We start from the raw sequence: 25,201 nt of genomic DNA, 5'->3' as shown, positions 1-25,201 counted from the left end.
CCGGGTTTGCTGGGACCGCGGCCCAGAACAATCCCCGCGTGTAAGCCTGTGTCTTAGCCCGGGTTCTCCTACAGCAGCCTATGACCGTGCCCTCCTCAGAGCCTGCCTGTGACTCAAAGCGCAAGTACAAGGCAAAGACGGCGGAACAGAAAGCAGGGCTTGATGCTCTGTCTTGGCTCTGCTTTTTCATTCATTTGAACTTGGTGCTCGAGATCAGTATTCATCAGAACGGCTGACAGGATCCAACAAGTTAGGGCTAGAAAGAAAAGCAAGTGACACAGCACGTAACACAGGCTGCTCCTTCTATGCAGCACCTTCCCGGAAGTAGCATCAGCGAACCAGGGGGCGGAGGGACCCGGAGCCACTCTTTTTTTCGGAGAGAATTTACACGACAAGGAGAGATGCAAACCAGAAGCCTGGGCAGAGAGGGCAGCGAAGCCTTCCCGGCTCACGCCGAGGGCTCCGCCTTCGCTACATCTCGTCACGACTGCCAGTTACCGTTCTGGTTCCTCGACGTACGTGAGGATGCGGCCCCCTGGCAACCTGATTCCTCCTAGAGCTCTTCATTTTCAGCGAAAGCAAACTTGACTTGGTAAATGCAGTCACTATTAGACATATGTACTTATACGGAAGTAATCTGATTTTGTTTTATTGCTTCCAGAGGAATTGCAAAGGGAATTTTTACATTACAAGAAGCTCACTTTGTTACATTTGCTACATATACTGGCATGGATAAGACAAATCAGTTCCATTTTTGGACAGAAAGAAGAGAGATGCTAATTGCTGGTGAAGTGTAGTATTATTCTAAAAGGTAACGAGTACAGAAGCATTAAGGGGTGTACCGTGTGTGTGTGCGCACGCGTGCGTGTATATTCAGGTCAACCCCAAATGACAAACTCTAAGCAGTCAGAGGCAACGCAAATCTAAGGAACATTTATATGTTAGCTATTCAATGTCAAGGAAAAAAAAAATGAGGCAAGTGTATACAGCAAAAACAGAATGATTAACAGTTTATTAAGAGTTTTAAATATCTACAAAAATATAGCCATCCAAGTGAACTTCAACAAATCGTAAACTTTCAGTCTCCAAACTGGCTTGGACGTGACCCCCTACCCGCAGGATCTCCTACGGTCTCCTAGAAGGGACAAATAAAGCAAAGATCCACTTCTTGGGAACCATTATTTATCTAGGATATATAGAAGTCTATCGTGATTTAAAAACAACAAGAAAAAAAACCCCGCAAAACCCACATCAACAGTTTACAAACAGACCAAGAGAAAGGGGTGAGAAACATTAATTCAAATGGTTTTCCTTCACATGCAATACATGCATTTTTAAATCACAGAGAAACATGAAATTTTGTAGAGCAAAGTTTGTTTTGCACTGAGTGCAAATGAATATATAACTCCTTTACTTATACCACTAAATTATATATATTTTCATACAAAAGCACACAGTGTTCATCTATAAAATGACATCCAAGTGGATGATGGTTGTTTCTGTGTGTCCCCCTGTTCAGATGTTTTTAAATGCACAAAAATTAACACCCTTCTTTAAAAATAGAGAAGAAAAAAAGGGGAATAGAAAACAAAATTGGCCTATTATGTGGTGACACATTTTACCTGATCAAGAGGCAAAGTCCCAGTGGCAGCTGAAGTAAGGTCATCCAACCCCCGTGCCGACTGCACTGTTATCCTGCAGATAAACATTCACGACACCGCCCGGGAGGCCCGAGTATCATTTTCTGGGTCTAGACAGCTAGGACCTTTTGCAAGAGGCTTCGAGACCCCGTACGTCAGTTTATTAAAAAACTGGAGGCAGGCTTGTTCTTTTGCCACTTCCGTACCTTTTTCTGTTCCTTGCAAAGGTGCCCAACAACCATAGACACAAACCCCTAACATGCCATTCTCAACTGTAGTTTTTCAAACAAAAAAGGTAAAAACCGAATTGTTTTTTGAGCTACAATGTTTGATATGTATATTGTTCTTTGTAAAAAGAAACTGAGTCTGAAAAGGCAATATAATTATAAACAGGTTATTCTATAAAAATGACCTAAGAGAATTTTATATGAGTTGCAAAGAAAGTTGCTCATTTACTCTGTGCGATGGAATTCACTAAAATGCACATAATTTTAAGGAAACACTGTGGGGCTGGGAGCACATGTTACACGTGTAGTCCCGGTGGCCTCAATCAACAGAAGCTTCCGCTGACAATCCTTAGCACGCTTGATCACTAAAGCCATAGGCACTCTTTTCAAGTGTAATATAACAAATCCTAAACAGATGCATACAAGTTACAGTTCAAATCTTACAAATTAAAAGCCCATTTGGAGAATCTTTTGACTACGAAGATTTAAAACAACGCACAATATAAAAATGTAAATAATGCGCTTTGGAAGAAATCAAAATGTACACACTCTTCACAGGTGAACTAGTAGCTGTTTTAAATGTCTTTTTTTTCTTACACTAAATACAGATCTCATTTAATTAATGGAGCCACAGCAAAATACTACTAGAGTTTCAAAGTATATTCTGTAAACTAATACATCTTATGATGTAAAAAAATATTGCACGGTTTGGTATGCCAAGAGTAAGCTCTAAGCTTCTCTCAAGTAGAACGGTCAACTCTTGGCAGACAACACAGTATTACGAAAACTAGACGCTTTTTAAGTATGGCGATTTTAGGGTTGGTCATTTTCTAGGAATATTATTCAAGAGATGTCTTCTTACCATAAACAAGTTGAGGAATGCCTAGCACATGTTACTACAGATCACAACATCTAAAACATGGGGACAACAAGCCACAGAACAGTTTTGCAGCCCCAAGATCAGCAATATATTTGTATGTATTTGCTTTTGCAGATAACCAGACACAAAAGCAATTCTATTTCTAAGCAGTTGTGTAGATGTTTAAGAAATACAGTAGACACCTGATGCATCTTCAACCCTCTGAAAGCATAATCTTTTAAAATTACCTGTTTGTGAAAAGTTTAAAATACACTGTTGAACTATGGAATGATGGGAGACCAATACATGTCCAACTCCGGAAGCCAACAGGAAGCTCAAAAGAAACTATCGTGACAGAAACCGACCCTCAAAAGTACTCTCAACCATATACAGCTCCACCGTGTCAATGCGGTACGTGCCAAGATTTGGTTGAAGAGAAGTCTCACCGTTATTCCCAGGAAGCATGTTAACACACATTAAGTAAACCCTGAAGACTCAGCGGGGCCTTCATTTATAGGCTTTAGATCCTATGCTGAGGTCTTCATGAGCCACTCAGTACACACACAGATCTGGAAACTTCATCTCATAGACTGGGACAGACTGGTACTGGGCATGCCCAGAAGTAATGGTCAGTGTTCCCGATGGACTAGGAGGAGGGCTGTAAACAGAAGAACAAGCCACTGTCAGCAGGTCCATTTAAAGGCTGTTCGTTTCACCGAGCAGCCCAACAACTACCCGCGAACAGCAGAGTAAGACTCCTCCTGTCACACTGCCGGCCAGCTACAAGGCTAGCTGGGAAAAGAGGTGGGGATACCAAGCTGGTCTTAAGTCTAAGCCAGACGTTGCCTCTTGAATATATGCAGATGTGATTTTTAGTAACAGGATGGCACATGCCCATTCTGGTTCAAACTTGCTTTGTTTCACCAGCAGAAAAATCCTTCTTATGTACACATGTCCTCTTTTGCTGACAGCATGGTATCTCATCATGTGGATATACTGCAACTGATCGAATCCGGTGGATAAATGCAAGTTCATTTCCACTTTCCATTACTATAAATAATGTTCACAGGTCTTATACGTACACAATTTTATCCTGTCTCCAGGTTTACAAGGAGAATTTCTTAATCAAAGCATACTCACAATTCTGACTTGGATACATATTGCCAGAATACCAGCAACTTATATTTCCATCCGGAGTGTACCTGTTCTCTTTTGCTTTTGTTGTTCTTGGTTTTAAATCTTTGCCAATCTGGCAGGCAGAGGGGAATTCATTCTGATTTTTAATTTTTGGGTTACTACCAGTGCGAAGTATCTTCGTAGATTTTGTTTCGTTTAAAATAAACTGTCTCTGTGAGTCCACAGCCTGTCGTACTCAGATGTTTTTGTCTCTTTAATATGGGAAACTAATTTTTTGCGTGTGTGGGAAACAAATACTTTTCCACAGTTTATTTTTTGAGTCTCAAAAAATAAACTTGTGTTTGGGTTTTGTTTTGCTAAATGCTTAAAAATCTTACCAAAGAAATCAATATGATTTTATGACTTCCAGGTTTTGTGTAGGCTAAGGAAAACTTTCCCTACACTAAGATCATAAAAAAAAAAATGAGAGAAAGACAAATATCATATGACTTCACTCATATGAGGACTTTAGGAGACAAAACAGATGAACAGAAGGGAAGGGAAGCAAAACTAATGTAAAAGCAGGGAGGGGGACAAAACATAAGAGACTGCTAAAGCTAGAGAAGAAACAGGGTTACTGGAGGGGTTGGGGGGGGGTGGGCGAAATGGGGAAGGGGCACTAAGGAATCTACTCCTGAAATCAGTGTTGCACTAGATACTAACTTAGATGTGAATTCAAAAAATAAATAAAAAAAAAAAAAGTTAAAAAAATTTCCTGTATAAATTCTAGTATTTCTACGTGTATTTCTAAACAATGGATTAAAATTTTGTTTTGGTAAAACTCGTGAAGAATGCCCCCATGCTCCCTCCTTTGCTGGTCAACAGTCTTTAGCAGTTGCCCACACAGGATTTAGTAAGCATTTTGCTCTTTTCCCTGAAAATCTAAACTCTTATCTTTACCACAGATATCTGTATTCCAAACCCTTCTCTGGAATTCCCCCTACCTGCACACAAGTCCAATCCTCTGTCAGTACCAAAGATCTAGATCATGTTTTCCTACCCAGCATGCTCCCCACTGCTTTACACTGGAGTCTTTCCACACTGTCTTCGGCATCATTTGTTCAAGAATAAAAAAGTGACTGTGTGAACATTTCTGACTGAAACTACAGGTTCATCTGAAGAGAACAAGGTCTTTAAGATACTAACTTTCTATTCAAAACAAGGTATGAGTTTCCATTTGTAAAGTGCTCTTGTGTGTTTTTCAGAGATTTATAATTATTTCATATAAGTCATACACAGTTCTGTTGAGTTTGTTAGTGATTTAGAGTTATGAACATACAGAAATAATTTTTAATTACCATCCATATGGTAATGAATTTAGTTAACGTACGCACAAATATTATCTAACTGTAAACAGTTCTCAAGTTATTCAGTTGATTCTATTTTCCTGGTATATTATTCTATTTCTGGGAACTAACAATTACTTTGTAGTCACCATTCCAGAGTTTGTAACATCCCTTTATTTTTTACTGAGAGTTAATTTTCAGAGTGAAATGCAGGTTTTAAGTGTACTGTTTAACAAGAATTGACAAACGTATACCCTGGTGTAAGCACACCCCAGTAAAGATACTGAACACTTTTGTCATTCAACAAAAAGGTCCCCTGTGTCCCTAACCAGTCAGTTTCTCCCTACTCCCACATGCCCACATCCACCAACTATGTTCTGATCTCTGCTACTGAAGATTAGTGTTGCTGGTTCCTGAATTTCATACAGCCCGCAAAAATGGTCCACACAAGCTATACTCTTTTGTCTGGTTTCTTTTGCTCATTTTGTTTGTTTAAAACCAAAGAAAACGCGTTCCTTTTTACTGCTGAATAGTACTGCACTCTATTAAAGATAGCCCTATTTGTCTCTTATCTATCCGCTCTCCTGTTGAGGGATATTTGGTAATTATGAAAAAAGCTGCTAACACATTCATGTACATGTCTTTCTGTGGAAATAAGTTTTCATTTCTCCAGGTAAATACTGAGGAATGGGATTACAGGGTCAAGAGCAGGTATATGTGTAACTCCGTGAGTAACCACTAAAGTCTTACACAGTGATTGCACATTTTCTCTCCCGTGAGCAATGTAGGCGTGTTCTTCTATAATGTCCAATATACTGTCAGCTCATCCTATGAAATTTTGTTTTTCACATACTGTGTTACTCTGTTCTTGCATTACTATCTGGTTCTTTTTCAGTTTCCTTTTCTCCGCTCAAACATGTGTATCTTTTCCTTTAAATTCTTTGGCGTGTGTGTGCGTGTGGCACATGTGCATGTGTGTGTATTTTTAGGTTCTTGTCTACTAATTCCAATAACTGGATCACCTGTGGGGCTGTTTATTCTTATTGTATTTTCACACTTCTTTGCATTTCTTGTAATTTCCTTTCGTTGCACTAAGGTCAAAGGGAACGAAAGAACGATGGAGTCTGAAGTGCAAGACTGTCCTGTTTCTTTTCTTGAGAATACAAACCCTTTGCCCTGTCCGGCGATCAGAGTAGGCAAATGAACAAGAAGAAATATGTCAAACAAGACCAAAAACTCTGGGGGGTGCCTGGCTGGCTCAGTCGGTGAAGCGTGCAACTCTTGATCTCAGGGTTGTGGGTCTGAGCCCCACAGTGGGTGCAGAGATTACTTTAAAAATATAAAATCTTTAAAAAAAAACAAAGCCAAAAACTCTATTGTGTAAGTTATCCAGAAGTACGCCTTCCTAATTAGGTAATCTTGGATGAATTACCTAACTTCTATGTGTCTGTTTCTATACTTGTCAAGTAAAATTAATCACTAACCTTTTTAAGCTCTGTTATAAATATTAAATGAAATAATGTACTTAGCACAGTGCCTAGAACAGCATAAGCGTTCGATAAATATTAACTATTAGTAAGGGTTCAATAAATGCTATTAGATTTGCAACGCCAATAAAAGAGAATTAGCCATAATCATTATTCTAAAATATTAAAGCCACATAGCTAGGACAGTGTGATTAAATGTAATATGGTGGGTCCTAGCAACATTCCTTTTAAGAACATGAGTTATGGATATGAATTCTGATTTTTCCACTCAGTAGCTGGATGACCTTCAGCAAGTTACTGGATTTCTCTAAAGCCTCAGTGTTTTTACCCAGAAGATGAAAAAAGAGCCATTTACCTAAGCTTTTCAGGGCTGTCGTGACAATGAGCAAAAGGAACAGATACAAAATATGTAGTGTAAGATCAATTACAGTCTAGACAGTTACTGTTATAATTAACAGGCAGCAGGTAAGTAAGTGCCCACACACATCGATTTTCTCTGAATCTAAGGTATGTCACATACTGCATATTAGTGTCTGAGTCTCTGCTCTGAAATTCTGTGAATGAGGAATTCGTAGCTTAGTGAGGGTGGCAGGAATGGTGGGGGGAATGCCTAGAATGAGATGTGATACTGATGACAACATACTTCGCATACAATGGCAGAAGAAAGGCTGAACTAGAAGAACACGTGGACCACACAGCACGTACCTGCCTCTCCTGTTTACAGAACACTGGAGTTGAAGCAAAGCAGGCTTAGCTAATCAAGTTAAAATATAAATTATACCGCTGATGTATAAAAAAAATTCCGAAAGCACAGCTCTGAACTCTGGCTCCAACACGGTGCCACGTCAGACAAAGGTCCCCTTCCACACTGAGGTCAGCAGAAGAAGGTGCGTAAGCGCTTTTGTCTGCTTAGACCGAACCTGCCACTGCTTCTCCGTCTCGTACTTCGCGACTTAATAACCAACACAAGCAAGTAGCCGCCAAATGTGTTAGGTACCAAATGTTTAGGACATAAAATAACTTACAACAGGACTAAAATGGATACGACTTAGGACCACCCAAGGAAACTTTAGCAACTGTAGTGAGCCATCCACACAGGTACAATCGGTCTTGCCCTGGAAAGAACTGTGAGGTTGAACCGTATGAAACTGCAGTTTTTTGGCAGATCAAAATGGTTAAATATGAGAAATTATCTGGTTAAGTTTATCATTAGAATGTGAGTCTCCCAAATTACCCAGATCTTTTGGGACCACGGGGAAGGAAGGAAGGAAGGGGGGAAGGAAGGGGGGAAGGAAGGGGGGAAGGAAGGGGGGAAGGAAGGGGGGAAGGAAGGAAGGAAGGAAGGAAGGAAGGAAGGAAGGAAGGAAGGAAGGAAGGAAGGAAGGAAGGAAGGAAGGGAGGGAAGGAGGGAAGGAGGGAAGGAGGGAAGGAAGGAAGGAAGGAAGGAAGGAAGGAAGGAAGGAAGGAAGGAAGGAAGGAAGGAAGGAAGAAAGAAGAAGGAGGGAAGGAGGGGCCTAAAAAGGGAAGCTAGGAGAGGTAGAAGACACTGGAAGCCATGCTACCAAGGTCTGTCCAGGGAGCAGAATGACTACCAAGATGGAGGCACCTCTACGATCTCATGTTTGCCCTGAGTGAAAAGCACAATTACTTAAACATAATCAGCCACAACTGTACAAGGGTTTAACAGTTTCTATTTTGTTGTTACTTTACTGCTCTTGCAGTAATAAAATCCTTACCGTATGGTGAGTTCCAGTATTTGAGCAAGTCTGTCATGAAGCAAATTTGCCTATAAGGGAGAAAAAAAAAATGTTAAGAAAGGATTATTTTCTTTCCCCAATACCCACCTGTAATAACACAAATGCAATTTAAAGGACAAAACATATGGGGCGCCTGGATGGCTCAGGTGGTTAAGCATCTGACTCCTGATCTCAGCTCAGGTCATGATCTCATGATCTCATGATTCATGGGATCGAGCCCCGCATCGAGCTCTGCGCTGTCAGTGCAGAGCCTGCTTGGGATTCTCTCTCTCCCTCTCTCTCTGCTCCTCCCCCACACGTGCACACACTCCCTCTCAAAATAAACAAACAAACAAACAAACATTTTAAAAAAAAAAAAAAAGACAAAGCATAAGTACAACCATGAGGCTCATGGCACAGAAGGCTTTCATGTTTTGGTTTTCTCTCACATGCTGGAACTGAATGTAAAGTTTCTTTCATCCGTTTCCTAGTCTCATTGGTAAAAACAAACCAACAGATGCACAAGACAAAATACCCACAGCAAAATCCCGGAGAGCCACTGCACAACAAGTACCACGGCCACAGGAACCACCCACGTGTGGTTTGCGACCTGCCATTTCCATCAGTTTGTGTTACATGAAGACATCACTTAGGCTTTGTGGCCAGGCTGCCAGCCCTCAGTCCCTATCTGACACATTACCCCGTGCCCCGCTGATCTGCGTAAAGTTCAGAACCTACCAACTAATTACCAAAACGTCACAGAAATCAAACCCCACCCCCACCCCCTTTACCAACTGTTCACTTACTTTGGATTCACACTGTGCTGCTATTTCTTCAAAAGGTGCTTTCTGGAATTTCTCTATCACAAGACGCCTCTTTTCCTTTTCCTGTTCTTCCATTCCACTGGTATCTATAGAAATGTTTACAAAGACCCGTTAAAGGGAATACAGACTTTTATTGAAACTTGTCAATAACCAGAAAAGCAAATAATCTATAAATCAAAAATAAAGGTAATTTACAGGACTAATTTTAAAAGAAAAAAGGCAAAAGACCCAACCTCCATGAAATGTCTAGAAGGCTAGAAAGCGCATATATATAATTGTTTTTTCTTAATCTAAGGGTTAAAGCCACATAGTAAAAGACCCTTTGTCAAAGACTCCCTTTGTCTCTCTTACCAGAATAGGAGGGTGACAACTCCCTCCATGTGAAACAACTTCAAGGTCCTTCCTGAAAGATGATCCCCTCATGAATATTCAAGCCCTCATACATATGAGATACGAAATTAAAAGTCTGCCATACTTGATACTGAATGGCACAACTGAAATAGAGAGTCGTTTGGAACCACACTGTTGTAGCCTTTTCCATTTATTTACAATTTGGAAAGACATTTTATCTTAACATGCTGGGTGGTCCGACCAAAGTTTGTGAGACAGTCAAGTAAATAAATGCCTGTCTTGATACTGATTAGTGTGTATATCTGCTGAAGAATATGAAAATAGGGACACTTTATGGCTTCTTATTAATGGTCTGTTTAACGCCCCATCAATTCTTCAGGTTGTTGTTTGGCTCCCCTGGTGGAGAATTTCATAGGACGAAACGCACTGTCTTCAACATTCTTTAAACCAGCCTGCTTTTCAGGTAGATAACTGCGGATAATAATTAGCTAGTTTTAAAAAGTGGAAACAGCATAAAGAGCCTGTTTCAAAAGGAAACAGGCATTACATACTTTCCTTCGAAACTGTGGTAGATTAACCAAGGTGAAGAACGTATATACTTCTGAATGACTATCGGCAGAGAACGATGACCGCCTCTCTGCTGTTCGCTAGACTGGGGCAAGCAGTTCAAATGTGCCAGAGGCCAGGCAGGAGACATACATGGTTAAATCAGGTCAGGTAAAAGCAGCAGAAAGTAAGGGGGACTCGGGCAAGATGAGGCATATACAACCTGGTCTTAAATATTCAATTTCTGCAAATATTTCCACCTACACTTGGCCTGGAGACAGCAAGTTTGTTTTCCGTGCTCATTAGGCAGTTCTCAGGCTTTCTGGCTTCAAGAGTCCTTTTTACGTCCTTGAAAGTCACAAGGAAATCAAGTAGTATTCTAAAAATGTATTCTATCCATTGATATTTTCCATGTTATAAAACTGAGAAACTTTAAAAATATTTAATTCATTTAAAAATAAACCATTTAAAAATAATGAAACCATTATATGTTAACATAAACAAGATTTGCTTAATGAAAAAAATGACCATCCTTTTCAAAATGAAAAATTGAGTGAAGAAAGTGGCATTGTTTTATATTTTTGCAAATCTCTTTAATGTCTTGGCTTAACAGAAGGCAGCTGGATTCTATCTGCAAATGCAGCCAATCCACTGCAATGTGTTATTTTCGTCGAAGTATGTAAAGAAAATCCAGCCTCACACAGATATGTATTGGGAAAGAGTATTTTAACAGCCTTTCACAGAACTGTGAGAATTTCTTCTTGCACACTCCAACAGTCCTCGAGAAGTGGTAGTTGTCTTAAAAGTTAGTTGCGATATGGGGTTTCTAGGTGGCTCAGTTGGTTAAGCGTCTGACTTGATTTTGGCTCAGGTTGTGATCTCCCAGTTCATAGGTTTGAGCCCTGCATCAGGCTCTATGCTGACAGCACACGGCCTGCTTGGGATTCTCTCTCTTGCTCTCTCTCTCTGCCCCTCCTTGTTTGCCCTTCTCTCTCTCTCCCTCTCTCTCTCTCTCTCAAAATACATGAGTATGAAAAAAAAAGTGCAATATGAAATGTGAAATCTTACTAATACATTCCTTGTGACTGGTCATGGTAAAATCTATTCATCTATTTTGCACTCCGAATGATCCTTACTTATGCACGACTTTGTAACATCACGCAACGCTCATTTGGAATAATGACCCAGTGATTTTTGCAGGTTCTCTAAATACAGACGTGTTCCATTACACAATTTTTAAAATCATATTTGTTGGTTATTACAGCTGATCTCATTGGAAATGTCTTTAAATACTGGGGACCTGTCAAACTCTCCAGCGTAGACAAAAGTTTCAAAATTTTAATTTTGGTTCAAAGTGCTGATTTTATCATTAGAAGCAAATACAGTGAGGATGGTTTTGTGTTTTCTCTTGAAGTCACAGCTTCATTTATTTTCCAGAAAATGTCTACCAAATACCATAGGTCTTCCATCAGTCTTTTTTTAAGTAAAAATGGTGTTCCTTATAAAAATCGACTAGCGTAAGCTTGCGTATCAAGGCAATCCAAGTGCTCTATGTGTACTTCCCAAAGATACGTACCCATGTGCTGAGATTTAATAAAATAATTTATAATTAAGAGCATTCCTAAATAAAATCTCGTTTTAAAATAACTGTGTGCTGAAGAATACGACCACTGCCGGTCTAGCGTAATGCCACTGCCTGTATTCATGTTGACCGATGCAGTATGAGGCTAACGGTGCCTTAATGTTAGGATGAAAATACTTTTTCACTTGAACGGTCCCCTGAAAGAGCCACCACTGGCTATCCAGGAGCCACAGTCATACTATGAGAACCACTACCCTAGACTGTACATTTCCAATTGGGGTTCAAAGTCGCTCACGGAGTTCAATTTTATTTTGGCAAATTTGCCATGGTCTTACAGTCACAAAAAAGTCCTCTCACGGATTAAGCCAGGAAAGGTCAGATTTCATTTCATGTATGATGGGTGCTAGAGCACTCCACCTTTCCTGGACACCGATTTTCTTAAACTAACATCTCTGAGAGCCAATTCCCACTCTATACTGCTTTGCCAATTAGAAATGAATTGTGAACAAGGCACCATTAGCCCAGTAGTAATTTATATTAATACCTAATTTAGGGGCGCCTGGGTGGCTCAGTCTGTTAAGCGTCGACTTCAGCTCAGGTCATGATCTCACAGTTCGTGGGTTTCAAGCCCCACATCAGGCTCTGTGCCGATACCTCGGAGCCTAGAGCCTGCTTCAGATTCTCTGTCTCCCTCTCTCAGTCCATCCCTCCCAAGCTTGTGCTCTTTCTCTCAAAAGTCAGTAAAACATTAAAAAAAAACAAAACTTAATTGAAGGAACCACTTCAAACTTTTAAAAAAGAGGCAAAATACCAGATAGAATTTATTTCCATGAAGGCCAAAGAGGAAAAAAAACCCACAGTACTATGTTATGTGAAGTAAAAAGATTAATCAGTGAGATGTGGGTATGAAAGCTGGCGTCAGCATTTACTTGCGATGTGACCTCAGGAGAGTTTAATTTCCCCGCCCCAATGTTCTCGCCTATAAAACCGCACGAGTTAACGTGGTGCTATCGTGCCTGCTGACGACCTCAGGCCACTTCTTTCTCTCACCCTGTTGGAAACACGCTTGTCATTACATGACAGGCCTGTTACGAGTTACTGTTTAATTTTCTCAGGTCTTTTCAGAATTTTCATCCCTCTCTCTCCTACAAAAGGAAACCTGCTGTTTTCGTGAAGTTCGTGAAGCCCGCAAGTTGGTCACCAGACAAGGGTGGCATCGAAATAGTGATGTGCTTTCAGGATTCTAAGAAAGTCACTCTTTGCAAAGGAAAAGAATAACCTATGACAAGACAGGACAAGCGTAAAAGTCTAAAAAATGTGGCTGAATAAATCCATTACACAACCACACAGAAACGCCATGCCGTGTGTGTTCACGCTGGCACCTAATCCGGGAAGGGGACAGCGGTGAGCCAGCCGGCAAAGCATCAGGAGAGTGAACGAAAATCTCACCAATTGCTTTCTTCAGTGCTTCAAAGGTGATTTCTTCAGTGTTACTAACCTAGGGAAAAGTGATTTGACGTAAAACAAAGAGTTACGAAAGGTCAACACACAAATAATACCTTCACCCAGTTACAAGTATCTAAGAACAGATTTCAACAGATTTTTTTCCTTCTTTGTGTTCGCCGGGTTTGTGATTACATCCACTCTGTCCCTGGTGGTGACAAGGGTCTACTGCAGTGACTACTGCGAGGCTGGCGGCATCAGCCCCCTCCCGGCAGCCGAAGCACCACCGAGTCACAGAACTCAATCCCCAATCGCCGCGTGGGCAAGGCCCGAGTCCCGCTGGCTGAGCCAGGCTTCGTAGGCAAACGGTGCTTGGAGGTATTCAAGGCAGAGACCATGTGTACATACGGTCCAGCTATGTAACACGTGAAAACCAAGGCCTCTCCACCGTCTAGATTATCGGTGCCACGTACAGTTTACTATTCAAAAATAAACTTGAAAATTTTAACACGGTTTAAGAAAAAGCAAGAATCGCTACTCGGGCAAGTGTTGAATGACTACAGCTAATCAACATCTTGAAATAATTACATTCTGGATGTTCTTAGGCCAACCACCGAGACCTACTCTCCAAAACTACCCTTTATAAAAGGCATGAAATCAACTGCCTTATGATAAGAAGGCAGTCATAGTTTTTATGGCACGAGTGCATTTTCGGGAGTAACACACCCGGCTACTACAGTACCTCCGAATGAAAGTGAAGAAATGATACCTGCGTACTTGCCTGGGCCTCTGGTCGTCCCTAATTTTAGCTCACGAGCGTCTTTCGCTAAGGCTAAGGCGGCAAGACTAACGAAAGCAAGACTTCGTGCCGGGCACCTGAGCTTCTCTGTAACTCAAAGGCTTTAGCGGGAAATCAAGCAGCAAGGGCTCCACTACCTCCGTTTTCCCACTGAGGGCTCATATTTCTAGGTGAAGTCAGATTAAACTTGGGAATCTTCAGTTGCTTTGTTCTAGATATTTGGAGCAGAGACACAGGATTAGGCTCTGGCTCGTTCATTACTGGTACTTAGAAGCAATCTAATATCTCAATGAAAAAAAAAAAAAACCACTGTTATTCTTACAACTGGTCAGGAGTTTTAGGCTTTTGAGGAACTGCTACAGTACAGGGAAAAGAACACCGAAGAAGCTACAAGGCCAGCATTCTTGTGACACATAATTGGTCACGATTACCTGTCTGGTCCCAGGTACGTGAAAAGCTGAAGTACTTTATTCCAAAAACCCTTCTTCTCTGTGGGTTCTTGTCTTCCCGAATTCGCGTGATCATGATGTCCCTCTCCTTTCTTTTTAACCTCCTTTCTCCGACTCCTTTTAAGTCACCTCTTGGCCCTGCCCATTCTGCTCTAGAACAGGCGACTGCCCTCCTGCCTCCATATCTCCAACCTGGCTACCCCAGACCCTCCTTACCCAAGGTGGAGACTGTTAAAAGGATGTACTAATTGGCCTCTCTACTTCCAGTCTCTTCTTTCCAGTTCAGCCTGGTCACGCTTCTGAGATTCCTCTCATGAAAGCATAGCTCCGATAACGACACTCCCCACATTCCAGGGTCTCCCTACTTCCTACCAGATTACATACAAAGCCCTCAGGTGGGTGTCAAAGCCTTCTGTAATTTGGCTTCCATCTTGTTTCCCACCTTCCCTTCTGTGAATCTGAATCCTATTTAAAAAGGAAAAAGGACCAACTGCTTTCTACCAGTGTTTAATGATTCGTATTTTTCACACAGTTAGTTCTAGCCTAGAAGGTAATGTTATTTTGTCTTCTCGTATTTGAACAGTCATTCCTAATATGCAAAATCAGATTCCATAAGGGTAAACGAGCCTGAGACTCCAATGCGCTCAAGTAGCTGTTGAAGACGAGCCACCCCTTCACTGGCGCCCAACCAAACTCCAGTGTGTCTGCCTTTGCACACACCGCTTGCACTGGGGCTCTGCAGAAACGGTGCAAAGGCACCAGCCTCGGGGAGTTTCAACACCCCTTTTACTCTTGGTCACCTGAACCTTATTCACGATCTGTAACTCTACCCTAGACTGTACAACGCCCTTGGGGCTGCGTGAAATCTGCTGTTTGTCTGGTCTTCTTCCAATCGGTCCAGGTGCTCTGTTACTTTCACGGACACCTTAGTAATTTTATGGCACCTAGGAGAGCAGCCTCTGACTGGTATTACACCAGACTTGTTTTGTTAGCACACATGCAAGCTTCTTTACTTGCATTTGGGAAAAGGCAGGGTATGAATATGTAAAATAAGGGTCTGTTGTTGGTTCTGGACTGAACAAGAATTCTTCGCAGCCAGCCAGCGACTTAATTTTGTACGAAGAAAACTTCAATATGCACTCAAAATGCAATGTTACACATACAGCCTCCCATCCATTCCCCCAAATAATCAAGCACCGACTATTATCTTTTAGAGAGAAGAACCAAGTGGTGATTTCAGGTTCTACTCATATCCATTATGCATATCAGTCATGCCCATAATGCTCAGAGATCAAAGAATCATGTCAAAGCTGCTTTATGCTATTAGTCAAGCTGATAATTTTATCTCAGGAGGCAGAGACATTTCTATTCCATGTTAGCCATTTATCTTCTTGAATATTTTTAGATATCTCTCCATCTATATATCTCCATCCATATATCTATATAGATATATAGATTTCTATATAAATATATAGATCAGAGATATATAGATATCTCTTATCTAGGGCAATTTTTAGATAAAGTTCACTATCTATCTATCTAGGGCAATTTTTAGATAAAGTTCACTAAGTGATTCATGGTGGGCAAAGGTTTGAATTGCAAACATTACTAGTGACAAACCTCAAGTAGCCCAGGTATTTCAATAGACTACTGTTAACAATCTGAGTCCTTATTTAGGGAAACAGAAGTTTGCTAGGATCTCAGCTATATAATCTGACTTTCTGAAAAAAGTTACAAGCTCTAAAAGCAGACATGGGATATATCTGAGGATGAACCGAGATTATGTACATAAAATTTCAAATAATTATGATCAAATACAAGAATGTTTTTTAATGAGTGATTTTCTTATTTGATTGTTAGCAAATATACTTAACCATAGTTTGATATTTTGTTACACCATCAACTGTTAGGTGAACACCTAACTGATGTGAATTTCTCCTGTCCATACCATGAAATTAATTGGTTCTGGCCTAGAAGGGAATGTTATTTTGTCTTCTGGTATTTGAACAGTCATTCCTAATAATGCAAAATCATATTCCATAATGGTAAACGAGTTTGAAACTCCAACGTGCTCAGGTAAATCTTCTAATAACCTGTACTTAACTTTTCAGCTCAGTGTGTAGCATATTTGACTTAGGACTTAGAGCAAAGAGAAAACAGGATCTTTAACAAGCTAACACATGTATTAATGGACTTTTAATTGCAAAATTCATGTGTAAGAATCTTACTATAGTTAAGTCTTTGTACAAATGCTTCTTCAGTTCATTTTATCATAACAGATGGACTCTTTAGAATAATCTGAAGTGCTATATATATATATACTTTTTTAAATAAAAATGGTTAACAAAAGGAGGATGGAATACTAGTCAATAAAATGTATTGCACACTCATGATAAAATATATAAACTAAGGATTTGGATTGATTTCTTCCCTCAAAAGGTAACAGCAGGAAATTCATGATCATTAAAACACAGAGCTAGCACAATACCTTCCTGACTGGTAAAAAATATATAAATTAAAATGGCTTTGAAGAGGTGAATTTAGAAAAGATGATTTTTCTTGAGCCTTAAACTGGCAAGAAATTACACCTGCCACATTTCAAAATGAATACTAACTGCCTCTTCAACTGCTATTGACATTCTGCTTATAATTTCTTAATGAAGCTGATTAATTCTACTTACTGTGGGGCACTGAACAGCATAAAAAGATGTAAGCCAGTTAGCTGTGGCCTGGCCACTAATAAATTTTAATTCCCGAAGGTGAGCTGACAAGGATTGGGAGGGGGAGTGGGGAAGAAGGAGGTGAAAGCATGAATTCAGGCAAATTCCTTCCCCCTTTCTGAGACGGATGATCTCTTCTTTATACTGTATCATGAGAAATAATGAAATACCTAGGAAGGCAAGCAAGCCCCAAGGAGAAGGCTGGCTTGACATGCTGGTATTCCGGCATTTCTATCGGACTATCAAAAAATTCTCTGGCGATTTGTGTGGAGTAAGTCGTAGACAATGCTAGCTGCTTTTTCTTCCTAAAGCACAGGAGGGTACACTTTTGTGCTCCATTGAAACAGGAGGAGACATCAAATCTGACATTTCAAATAAGCCACAGTCCTTACATCTGGCATTGACACAGCGTAGCCTACATGAAACTCATTACAGTTACTATCAAATGATAAAAAAAACTTTCCTTTACAGATGAGGCTTTGAAACCTTTCAGGTATATTTGCCTTCGCATGAGATTGTACAATTTCGTTTATTCTCAGAATTTGTGTTTCATAAATCTTTAAAAATAAACAGGATCTGGAGAGCTTCCTAATTTATAATAACAGGCCTTATGTGGTATTTTTTACTGATAAAAAAACTTAGTTCTGTTTCACGGATCCTTTTAGTACACACTAAATTACAATGTAAGATCTAATGACATCATAACACATACTGTTAAGTTTATGCATCTTTACCGATAGCTGAGTTTCATAAAATGAATAAAAAATAAGCTCAAGGCTAAATCAGATTAGTGTACTAATAGTTTTGTTGAGTTGGGGGGAAATTTAGAGTTCTATTTGCTCCTGTTCAAAAGTCTGGAGGGGCACAAAACTCTGTTACACTGACGTCTCTCTCAAGAAAGCCCTCTGCCGGACACCTTCAGCAACTTACCACATCATCAGAAGGGATGCTGTTGGGCAAAATATCCACCTGAATGGATACGGTGTCCACAATGCTTTTTCTTCTAGAAAGTCGATCTTCATCTAAAATAAAAATTGTATTTTCCCCATTATTTGCTAGTGAGAAATAGTATGTCCTTTATAAATTCTACTTCAGATTTCAAAAAATTTTAGAAAGTTAAAGACAGTCTGTTTCACTCTTTCTAAATAAAAGCACTGTGTTCTCAGACTCCTAAATTTCATCAAGCAGATTAAAAAAATAAAATTGGTGGGGTGAACTGAAATAAGGTTAATAGTTTTATTTTTCAATAAGGGGCATTCGCAACAGCAAGAGTACCATTACCTGATAATGCAATCAAAACTAAAAGTCAACACTAAAGGGAGGGATTACAGAATCTAAATGGGGTATGTTCATTTTTGCTGAAAACTCCCAATACTGCCCCTATAGCTCTCATGTTTCCTCAAAAGTGAGAAAGCTGTGCACTAACTGGTTCCAGGGGGCAACTCGGGAGCCCACGTCTGCGAGGATGCCACGAACCACACTTGTGGACCAAAAGGGCCTGCTGCCCCGGGTAGGAGCTCCTTGCCACCCTTCCCGGCCACTCCACTCCACTCCACTGGCTCCTGACCTGTTGCTTAAGGCAACCACCTGGTCCGAAAACCTTCCCTTGGCTTCAATGCTCCAGCGCAGCCCCCTGCCCCTCCCTTCTGCACACTGGCTCACTTGCTTGGTCTCCACCAACTGTTCTAATCTTCCTTCCGCCACCTTGTCTTCTTAGATCGAGTTACAATCCTGCCCTGAACTGCTCTTCTGGGAGGCCTTTTTTCATAAAAATCCTGTGTCTTCCTAACCAGTCAGTTCAACGGCTACTCCTTGGCCCCCTGCCTGCCTAATTACTTCATGGAAATTTCAATTTTTTTTTTTATTATAATCTCCTTCCATACATGCTTTCCTACTTCAATTTTCTCTTTCCACATTCAGCACATCTATTAAGTGATTAGGCACCATGTTCGCCGTGAGGGGCAGACTGCCGAATGAAGTCTACTCCAGACTGAAGGCGAAGACCGAAAACAAACAATTACACAAATGATGAGGTGTGATGGACAAGCACAGGGTGCTAGGAGAACATCCAATAGTCATGGCTTCATCAGAAAAACGGAAGCCACTTTGAGGATCCCGATACACAGAATTAGAGGTTTATTCAACCATGGCTGGAACTGGACAAGTGCATTCTCTCTTCTGAGCTCCAGCTCACTATTTCCAATTTTCTATTCATCAGTTCTACTCTACATGTTCTAAACCCAATTTTAACATCTCTATTAAACTGTCTTTATCTCACACTGGCCTATTTATTTTCAAGAGTGCCGTCATTAATATCCTTCATCTTTTTCACCTCAATTCTTAGGATGGCTTCCTAGATGATCTAATTGCTCTCCCTTCTATATGAACAGCTATGAGTGCTGTTTCCAGAGTAAATCACTTTCCGTCTCAATTATAATTTTAAATTTTTTTTTCAACGTTTTTATTTATTTCTGGGACAGAGAGAGACAGAGCATGAACGGGGGGCAGAGAGAGAGGGAGACACAGAATTGGAAACAGGCTCCAGGCCCCGAGCCATCAGCCCAGAGCCTGACGCGGGGCTCGAACTCATGGACCGTGAGATCGTGACCCAGCTGAAGTTGGACGCTTAACCGACTGTGCCACCCAGGCGCCCCTCAATTATAATTTTAAAACAAATACGGCTCCCTGACTAATGTAAAGCTTCCCAAGCTTTTGAAATTGGGCTTAAAACATGTCAGCGATAGGTGGAAGAGGCTGCCTCCACTGCAGGCTCTGGTGGCCCCAGGACCCACTCAGCTACTGGAAGTGCCGAGGAGATCAATATCCACACACCGGGCATGTTCCCAACAACAGCTGGGAAGCTCAGGTCTAGAGCCCATGTCTAACAGCACAGTCACTTCATATGCTGGCAATACCCCATCTTTCTAACCCTATTCTGTACAGACTGTGGTTTTCTTCTACTGAAAGGGTCAAGAATGAAGAACTAAATGAAGGCCGGCAGAGATGAAGAAACTGGTTTCTCTCTTACCGACTACTTTTCTACTCCAAGGGAGCTTTCCACGGTAGTAATTAACACTGTTAATCACATGTGGTAGTTCACCCTCTTTGTAGGCAGACAGGAGGACTGCAATTCCAGCTTCTCTGTGGTTTGGAGGGACCATGTAACTAGTTCTGGCCGATACAGTACAAGCAGTGCTCCAGAGAGCAGCTGCCCCATTCGGCTTGGATTCCGAATGGGATCACGAAGTCGCGCACAGTTAGTCTGAGCAACACATCTTTACTTTAAACCACCAAGACCCTACAAGTTTGTTACCACAACATAACTTGGTCAGGGTTCAGCGCTGGCGCTGACACTCTGGGCCAGATAATTCTCGGGCTGGGGTTTCTGTGTATTGCACGATGTCAGCTTCTCCCACTAGAAGCCAGTAGGGCTACCCCACCCCTCCTTGCCCCAGTGGTGAGAACTAAAAATGTCTCCGGGACTCACAAATATTCATTGGCATGGGCAATATCACCCTCAGTTGAGAATCACTGACCCAGTCCATCCTGACCGATCGCAGCCCTTTCTGCAATGTTCCCTGTATGTCAACATCACATCATTAGCTCCTTAAAACACTAACCACATCACTCCGCCAAGCTACCCGCCTCTTGAGGAATTAAAAAGCCGTTCTGGGCTTACCAGCAGTAACTTCAACTGCCCCCTAATTTATCTAGCGTTCAAGTTCAATGTGCTATTCTCCCATCTCCAAGCATACTTTGGCCTGTCTACCTTCCATACTTCCCTACAAACAGAAACCCCTACTGGAAATACTTTATTACTTGCCCTTCTTTATATCCTCACCACTATACAAATTCTCGTCTTTCAAGGCCTACTTGAATATCACTTCCTCAAAATATTAAATATTACTCCAATTATTTCTACTTACCCCTCTTTCCTTTACCTATAAAAATTTACTATCCATTACGACTGCTCTTTCCCCATCACCCTTCAGTCGTTATTGCCCTTCTAACATTTCCCGGGCCTTGTACTAAGACACGTAAACAGACACCTTCTCTCATCAACCACAGCAGGGCTCAGTGACAGACTCTGTGCTTTGCATCTGCCACGCAGATATAAATTAGCAAACACGATGGCATCAGTGGCACTGTCACGGCTGACTTGCTTTTGCCCTCGAAGCTGGCCAAGTGTCAAGGTCTCCTCAGAACTCACAACGAGGAACAACCTGCTTCTCACAAAGAACCCCATAAAAGGATTTCTAGGTTAAAATATATAGGCTGATACATGGTATGGAAGAGTCAGCTTTAAGCCCAAGATAAAAATAAAAGGGGAAGAGAGGCATGGGCGCAGGAAAGGAATCACTGAGTGGCAAAATCAATGAGAACATAGTCCAGAGGGAGTGGATTTAAGAAGATTAAACATTTTTAGGGGCGCCTGGGTGGCGCAGTCGGTTAAGCGTCCGACTTCAGCCAGGTCACGATCTCGCGGTCCGGGAGTTCGAGCCCCGCGTCGGGCTCTGGGCTGATGGCTCGGAGCCTGGAGCCTGTTTCCGATTCTGTGTCTCCCTCTCTCTCTGCCCCTCCCCCGTTCATGCTCTGTCTCTGTCCCCCCCCCCCCCAAAAAAAAAAAAGTTGGAAAAAAAAAAAGAAGATTAAACATTTTTAAAAGGAAGAAAAACAAAAGTAACTGGAAACTCTAATGCTGTATATTCACAACTTTTTTCTTTGGACCCACACAGTCACCTGCTTACAGGTGCCAACTGTAATCAGATCTCATATACAAAGTTCCCAGGATGGAAGCTGACAAGGATGATGCCCTCGTTCGTCCCCACGGGCCACCTGCATCTGCTCCTGACCCTTCCCCAGCCTCCTGAAATGCCACCTCACCGCAGCCTCTCGGACGGACTGTTCTGCTGACTCCAGAGAACTGCCTTGTCACCACCTCAGTGTCTTGATATATACACCCTTTGCAGAGACCCAGGCTTCCCTTCCTCAAGGGGCTGGGGCGCTCCCAGACACCGTGCCCTCTCCACTCTCCCATCCCGCCTGCTACTCTGCACCCTGGATCTGCTACTCACGGTGGTAATCATCATCTCTTCTTTTTGTTTTTAACTAGAACTTGGATGTTAGAAGCAATTCTTAGAGCTATGCCCAATTTCCTTCAGTGATGTTTTGCCGCCACTTGGTTTATCTGTGTATAACGTACGTAACTGCACTGAAATGGCTAAGAAACAGAGGAGACAGTGTGAATGCAAGAATGGCACAGAACTACATGAAATTGTTCTCAATGTAATTTCCCATGGCTATATAAAAAAGTAAGACACAGGAACTGACTTCGTTGTATATATTAAGTCACAAATGTAATTAGAGCTGCTATACCACTCAGATTCCATTAAAAATCTACCTGTGGCAAAATGAAATTTCACACGTAATTTACACAAAATTCAAAGTGTCATAGTTTAATGCCAATACGGCTCATACAGATAAAACTTTCCAGGCCCTAAAGAAAAAACACAAAATTCCATCTAGAGCTGATGCATATTTACAGAATAAAAACAAAAAGTTACTGTCACCATGGAATAAAAAGTCAGTGTGATATAAAAGACAATCCCTTTTTTAAAAAAAGATTTTAAACCAGAACCTCTACTATTTCTCCAAAGGAGAAAATACTTTTATAAGCATATACTGATTGATATGTAACAGGTTTTGATAACACAGATAAAGGTATTCTTGTGTTATAAATGCTTTTGATCAATAGGACAAATTAACAAAATTCAAAATCCCGACTAAAAAATGAAGAAATTGAAAAACGACTAATACTATTCTTATGTTTATGTGGCATTTTGTTGTTTTTAAAAGTGCTTTCACGTATCTAACCAATTTAAGCCAAAAGGCTCAGCTACAGTTCCTGCTTCACAGATGAGAGACGAGTGGACAAGCCCAAGGCCATGTGGCGAAGGCAGAGCCAAGCCCGCGTCCTCTTTTTCTCTTCACTCCTTCACCCCGAGAAGGCCTCCTCCCTGGGCCTCCTGCAAGCGTCCCCTATTCCGCTAATTTCAAAATTCTCATTACAACCTCCGAACTCCCACACAAACCCCAGCCCTGACTCTGACTACAGGGCCCCCGACTGGGATGGCGTCAAAGATACTCGACAAGAGGCCAGTCCCCTAAACTAGCCACTCTTTCCTATTCATTTGTTAATAAAAACTCCTTCCATCATCTGAGACCCAAAACTACACATAGACAGTTACATCTGAAATGCATGGTTTCTTCTTTCTTTGCTTAAACTCAGTCATATCACCCAACCCTCCAAAACAAAAGCAAATGACAAAAATAAATGAAGCAGCAAATTCGCTCCACTCTTGCCCTCAGGGGGGCGCCACCTACCCAAGCGTCCAAGGCAGAAACCCCGACAAAATCTTTGGCTTTCTCTTTGCCCCCCCATATTAATCGACTGCTTCCAAATTCCTTCTTGTACGTTTTTCTAGAAGCCACCCACTCGGCTGTACTCTGTCATCTCTCCTGGAGATTAATACAGAGCATTCTAAAGACGGTGCTCCGTCTCCACTGTGCTAAGCTACAACAGAGGCATACTTCTACAGTGCCTACCCCTGTTGACAATCACTCAATGACTCCCCACTGCTCGCAGAAGAGTGCAAACTAGTCGACCTGATTCTACAATTTCCAGCTCTATTCCGCCAATTCAGTCCAAGTAGACTTATTTAATATTAATTCCCTGAAAAAGCCATGTTCTTGCCTCCCTCCACTCTTTCATACGTGTTGTCACTTCTGCGGGAAACACGTGTCTAACACTCGCTTCAGGCTCAGCCTAGGAATTTCTCCCTGTGGAAGACATTGCTGGCCCATCGAACCTGGACCGAATGCTCTCCTCACTGCTGCTGCCTGGGACCCCTGAACTTCTCTGACGGGAGCCGTTAAGGTCTGTTGCGACTGCCCAGTTATTTACCCTGTTGGGAGACAAACTGTATCATGAATTAGCTTCTTTCCTATGCACGTGGCACAAAACTGGTAAAACACCATCTTGGGAAAACTGAGAAAAGAGTCACTCAAATCCTCTTCCGTGTTCTGTGGTCCAAGATGAAGAACCCCGTTGAGGAAGACTATCAGTTTTGTGAAAGTAGAGGCTTCTACCTATCTCGTTCATTCCTGTTTCTGTTTGCACAGAAGCTAGAACTGTAAATACTCAGAGGTACTTAATTAGCCAAGTTTACTACAGCCACTGGCACCTCTGATTGATCTAGCTGAGGGGTATTACTGTACCCCTCCTGGAGGAGCATTTCACACATGCCTAGACATGCACTATTCACTCAAATTCTGGGTTGAGATAGAAGAAAAATGCTGTAACTACCTAACGGTCATTGACCGCTTACTAGATGTCAGTCACCAATGGTTCGACAAACGTTAGGCAGACCATTCCTCTTTCTTTCAAACCAGTTGCCATTACATTCCAATCATGTGTCTGCCTTCTCTACTAGATTTTAATCCTTATAATATCACTCTATCTTCAAAAATCCCCATGTTTGATATATAGTAGGCAATCAGTCAGGGTTTGTGGAATGCATGAAAAACTCCATCTGGATCAAGAGGGATGACTGAACAATCTTGATGTACGTGGAAAAGAGTTAGCAAAATCAAGAGATTAAGCACCTAACTGAATAGGCAAGGCAGTGCATTCTAGTGGTGTTACCTCATCAAATTATTTCATTTCAACCTCATTATTCTCATTTGTAAACAAAGATAATGCTACCCTCTTCATCATTTTTAAGATTAAATGAGAAAATGAATACAAGCACTTATCTTAGTGACTGGCATGGAGTTAATGCACACTAAACAGCTGCTAACATTTTAATGACGAAAGGTATAGACGCACGGTACACAAGAAACTAAACACGTTTTGCGTTCTATTGAAGGTATTATTCTTAAATCCCCTACTTTTAAAAATAAATATCAGATGGTTACACAACACAAAGAAATTTTAATAACCAATTGATCATACCATAAAGTATCCCTGCATCTTCGGACTCTTTCTGCACTAAGGCAGGACGTATGTGCCACAGA

At 41.3% G+C, this 25,201-nt stretch overlaps 1 protein-coding gene across 7 annotated transcripts in view; it reads right to left on the bottom strand.

The window, feature by feature from the left end:
• Positions 1-984: 984 nt before the first annotated feature.
• The window catches only part of EFR3A (EFR3 homolog A), a 102,098-nt gene continuing 77,881 nt past the window's right edge, over positions 985-25,201 (bottom strand). For 4 of the 7 annotated variants that reach the window (XM_045049795.1, XM_045049793.1, XM_045049792.1 and 1 more), the window contains 5 exons: positions 18,056-18,147; positions 13,164-13,212; positions 9,218-9,321; positions 8,412-8,461; positions 985-3,384 (listed from right to left, as the gene is read on the bottom strand). In XM_045049795.1, the coding sequence (XP_044905730.1) occupies positions 3,279-3,384; positions 8,412-8,461; positions 9,218-9,321; positions 13,164-13,212; positions 18,056-18,147 (401 nt within the window). In that variant the 3' untranslated portion in view covers positions 985-3,278. Of the gene's footprint in view, positions 3,385-8,411; positions 8,462-9,217; positions 9,322-13,163; positions 13,213-13,948; positions 14,168-18,055; positions 18,148-22,200; positions 22,347-25,201 lie in introns of those variants that run through there. The other 3 variants (XM_045049796.1, XM_045049797.1, XM_045049798.1) reach the window with 3 other exon arrangements.

This window comes from Felis catus, chromosome F2 (genome assembly GCF_018350175.1).
Source record: "Felis catus isolate Fca126 chromosome F2, F.catus_Fca126_mat1.0, whole genome shotgun sequence".
NCBI classification, from domain to species: domain Eukaryota; kingdom Metazoa; phylum Chordata; class Mammalia; order Carnivora; family Felidae; genus Felis; species Felis catus.
The sequence above is the reverse complement of the archived record's forward strand: the minus strand, read 5'-3'. Positions and strand labels throughout refer to the sequence as shown.